The 4,265-nt window shown below is 49.0% G+C and overlaps 2 protein-coding genes across 7 annotated transcripts in view; one reads left to right on the top strand and one right to left on the bottom strand.

Annotated features, from left to right (window-relative positions):
• IL2RG (interleukin 2 receptor subunit gamma) overlaps window positions 1-2,164 on the bottom strand; it is a 13,699-nt gene extending 11,535 nt beyond the window's left edge. For both annotated transcript variants that reach the window (XM_017875871.1, XM_017875872.1), the window contains exon 1: window positions 2,091-2,164. The gene's annotated coding sequence lies outside the window, so the exon portion shown is untranslated. The remainder of the gene's footprint in view (window positions 1-2,090) is intronic.
• Window positions 2,165-2,239: 75 nt separating this feature from the next.
• Window positions 2,240-4,265, top strand: part of MED12 (mediator complex subunit 12) — a 24,945-nt gene continuing 22,919 nt past the window's right edge. For 3 of the 5 annotated variants that reach the window (XM_017875870.1, XM_017875867.1, XM_017875869.1), the window contains exons 1-4: window positions 2,365-2,463; window positions 2,980-3,084; window positions 3,292-3,483; window positions 3,620-3,776. In XM_017875870.1, the coding sequence (XP_017731359.1) occupies window positions 2,365-2,463; window positions 2,980-3,084; window positions 3,292-3,483; window positions 3,620-3,776 (553 nt within the window). Of the gene's footprint in view, window positions 2,464-2,979; window positions 3,085-3,291; window positions 3,484-3,619; window positions 3,777-4,265 lie in introns of all 5 variants that reach the window. The other 2 variants (XM_017875868.1, XM_017875866.1) reach the window with 1 other exon arrangement.

Genomic DNA, 4,265 nt, shown 5'->3' with positions numbered 1-4,265 from the left:
GGAGGGAGGGAGGGAGGGAGGGAAGGAGGGAAGGAGGGAGGGAGGGAAGGAGAAAAGAAAAGAAAAGAAAAATTATCTTTTAAAAATATCCTTCAGGTCGGTGGCTCAAGCCTGTAATCCCAACACTTCGAGAGGCCGAGGCAGATGGATCGCCTGAGGTCAGGAGTTCGAGACCAGCCTGACCAACATGGAGAAACCCCGTCTCTACTAAAAACACACACACACACACACACAAAAAGTTAGCCAGGCATGGCAGCGCATGCCTATAATCCCAGCTACTCAGGAGGCTGAGGCAGGAGAATCGCTTGAACCAGGGAGGCAGAGGTTGCAGTAAGCTGAGATCGTGCCATTGTACTCCAGTCTGGTCAACAGGAATGAAACTCCGTCTCAAAATAAATAAATAAATAAATAAATAAATAAATAAATAAAATATCTTTCAGGCTGAGCGTGGTGGCTCACGCCTGTAATCCCAGCACTTTGGGAGACCGAGGTGGGCGGATCACTTGAGGTCACGTGTTCGAGGCCAGCCTTGCCAACATGGAGAAACCCCGTCTCTACTAAAAATACAAAAATTGGCCAGGCGTGATGGCGTGAGCCTGTAATCCCAGTTACTGGGGAGGCTGAGGCAGGAGAATCACTTGAACCTGGGAGGCGGAGGTTGCAGTGAGCCAAGATCATGCCACTGCACTCCAGCCTGGGCAACAAGAACGAAACAATAAATAAATAAAAGCAATAAATAAAATAATAAAGAAATAAAGAAATAAAACAAAATAAACAAAATAAAATATCCTTCAGAGTTAGTTCAAATGTTACCTCAGCCTCCCGAGCAGCTGGCATTGCAGGTGCCCACTACCACACCAGCTAATTTTTGTATTTTTAGTAGAGATGGGGTTTCACGACGTTGGCCAGGCTGGTCTTGAACTCCTGACCTCAAGTGATCCGCCCAGCTTGGCCTCCCAAAGTGCTAGAATTACAAACGTTAGCCATCGCTCCCTCCTTGAATTACTTTTTCTTTCCATTGTGATTCAATAGCATTTTATTTTGTTACTGGTGTTATTTTGTTTATTGTTATTTGCTACTTTTGTTATAGCACAATGGCTGTCTTTTCTCTAAAAGGCAATACAAGGCCGGCACAGTGGCGCACGCCTGTAGTCCCGCCTACAGGGAGGCTGAGGCAGGAGGATCGCTGGAGTCCAGGAGGTTGAGGCTGCAGTGAGCCGTGATCGTGCCACTGCACTCCAGCCTGGGCGACAGAGGGAGAACCTGCCTCAAAATAAATAAACAAATAGCAATACGACAATAGGACATTGGCTCTGGAATTGAGAATCTTAGTGCCAGCTCAGTTACTCAGTAGCTGTATAATACTGGGTAAGTGAATTTTCACACTTTGAAAACCAGCTTCCTCATCTGCAAAATCGAGCCAATAATAATCCCTAACTCATGAGGCTGTGAGCAGATTAAAGGAGATAGTGTCTGAAAAGCATCTGACACAGTAGGTGCCTCTTTCGCTAGACCAAGGGTTCTTAACCTGGAGTTCATGGACCCTTAGGGGATACATGGATGAGCTTCAGGGGATCTAAGAATCTAAAGTAACATTTTGCATGTCAATATATGCATATTATTATTATTTCTGGGAAGAAGGTCCATAGCTTTCATCAGCACCTTTAAGAGTTTGTGAATCAAAAAAGTGAGTCTGCGGTACCCTTGGGCAGAAAAAACAAACAAAAAAAGGTTAGACAACTCGATGGTAGACCTTGAGGGATTAGAGCCAGCCTTTCAGGGTTTAATAGGTTCTTTCTCATGCATACGTAGTTTCTAATGTTCACAATAGCCCCTTGAAGGAGGTGTTAGCGCACCTATTTTGCAGATGCCGGAACTAAGAAACGAACTGATTTGTAATAGACGGAGTTCCTAACCAATGCAAATATTATTGAAGACTTTTCTAGGCCAAAACCGAGCTAGGCTGTGGGAACCGAATTCCAGTCAGAACTCAGCACCACAGAGGCCTCCCTCTTCCCTGGTTTGCATCCCCAGCTCACTCTGCGCCTCCGGAACGTTTCATAGATTTTTGCTGAGTGAAATCAACTTACCACCGCCGCCGCCGAAAAACTCCCGGGGCACAGAGCTCCGCCCCATCGGGCCAGGCCCCACCCCTCTGCGGTCGGTATTGTCCGATGGTTCCCGGCGTCCCTCGGCTTCCCTCGGTAGTTTCCGGCAATGGTCGAGAGTTTCTAACGTGCCCCCTTGTTGTCTCTCGGCCGCCGTCCTCTCAACCACCGCCCCCCTTTTCGGCTCCCTCTCCCCTTCCCGTTCCCCCAGTCAGCCTGGCCCTGCTGGCGCCTCCGGCGCTACGGGCTGGGCAAGATGGCGGCCTTCGGGATCTTGAGCTACGAACACCGGCCCCTGAAGCGGCCGCGGCTGGGGCCTCCCGATGTTTACCCTCAGGACCCCAAACAGAAGGAGGTGCGTTCGAAAATCGGGGCTCTGGAGGGGCTGGGGGCACGCGGTCAGCCTAGGAGGAGGCATTGACGGCTGGGAATGGGGAGCGGGGCGGTTGGGTGAGAGCGAAAGTCCCGAAAGGGGGAAGAGTAAAGTGGGTTGGCGTGGGAGGGCAGGACGAGGCGCGGTGGGGGGTTCCAAGGTATGAATAGGGGGTGGTGTAGGGGCCGCACCAGAAGCGCCCTCCTCCACACACGTCTGAGAAAGTTGTCTGAGACAGCTTGGTGGGGTACGGCTGCTCGGATGTTCGCAAGAGAAGAGTGATGTTTGAGGGCGCCCTGGGTGACTGGGAATCCTAGTGACCATGGGGGTGAGGGTGGGGTCCAAGTGAATGTAAGGGCCTAGCTTTAAGTAACGATCTGTTCTACACGGAACCCTCCTCCTGCCCTTTCACCTTGTTCCTTCGCTTCTCCTGCCCTACTCTCCCACCCCTCCCCTCCCCTAAGGAAAAAACAACTAAAGGCTGCTTTCCTGCCTCAGGATGAACTGACCGCCTTGAATGTAAAACAAGGTTTCAATAACCAGCCTGCTGTCTCTGGGGATGAACATGGCAGTGCCAAGAACGTCAGCTTCAATCCTGCCAAGGTGAGACAACTCTGCCAGGCTGAAGGAAAAGGCTGGAAGAATCTGAGAAGGAGCAAAGGCCCTGGGTAGGGAAGACTTATAGGGACAACCTAAGTGGCTGAGTTTGCCTTCATGACCTAATGCTATCTCATTGGCATTTGCCCAGCAAAAGGCAGGCCACCTGTCTGCCCCTTCTTCCCACCCTGAGGTACAGTTTTCTTCCCTCAGATCAGTTCCAACTTCAGCAGCATTATTGCAGAGAAGTTACGTTGTAATACCCTCCCTGACACTGGTCGCAGGAAGCCCCAAGTGAACCAGAAGGACAACTTCTGGCTGGTGACTGCACGATCCCAGAGTGCCATTAATACTTGGTTCACTGACTTGGCTGGCACCAAGCCACTCACGCAACTAGCCAAAAAGGTAAGGTACTGTTTCCTGTCCTTCAGGCCAAGGAGGGAGCATGGGGTACCAAGTACCCTCCTATTCCCATATTAAGCTACATGGGTGTCAGCTCATGGGGATAATAGAGACCTCACTATTTGCAATGTCCATCCAGGTCCCCATTTTCAGTAAGAAGGAAGAAGTGTTTGGGTACTTAGCCAAATACACAGTGCCTGTGATGCGGGCTGCCTGGCTCATTAAGATGACCTGTGCCTACTATGCAGCAATCTCTGAGACCAAGGTTAAGAAGAGACATGTTGACCCTTTCATGGGTGAGTAACTCCTAACACCAGGTGTACTGCTGATGGCTTCAAGGAGGGATAGAGACACCCTTGCAACCATCCTCCTTCTTAATCTAGATTCCTTGTTTCTGCTTGTTTCTTGCATTTGCTTGATCAGTAAACACTGAGAAATTTGAGTGTCTACTGTGGGCATATACTGGGCTACAAAGACGTCCAGTGCATAATCTCTGCCCCTAGGATGCTAGTAGTCTAACAGGGCTGCTAAGGTATATGTACAAATAACATAATTAAATATAGAAAGTGGTGAATGGCAAGCTAGGAGCAGAAGATTCTTTGAGTGGACAAAAGATTACTTTCTTATGGGGATACCCGGAAAGGCTTTAGGAAGGTGGGATTTGACTAGAGACAAAGGATGAACTGAATTTACAAATATGGTGGGTGATTGGGGATGGGAGTAAGGTATTCTAAGTAGAAGGATAGTCTTTTTTTTTTTTTTTTTTTTTTTTTTTTTTTTTTTTT

This window comes from Rhinopithecus bieti, unplaced genomic scaffold, assembly GCF_001698545.2.
Source record: "Rhinopithecus bieti isolate Rb0 unplaced genomic scaffold, ASM169854v2 scaffold_10417, whole genome shotgun sequence".
NCBI classification, from domain to species: domain Eukaryota; kingdom Metazoa; phylum Chordata; class Mammalia; order Primates; family Cercopithecidae; genus Rhinopithecus; species Rhinopithecus bieti.
This window is presented reverse-complemented; position numbering and strand designations above follow the sequence as displayed.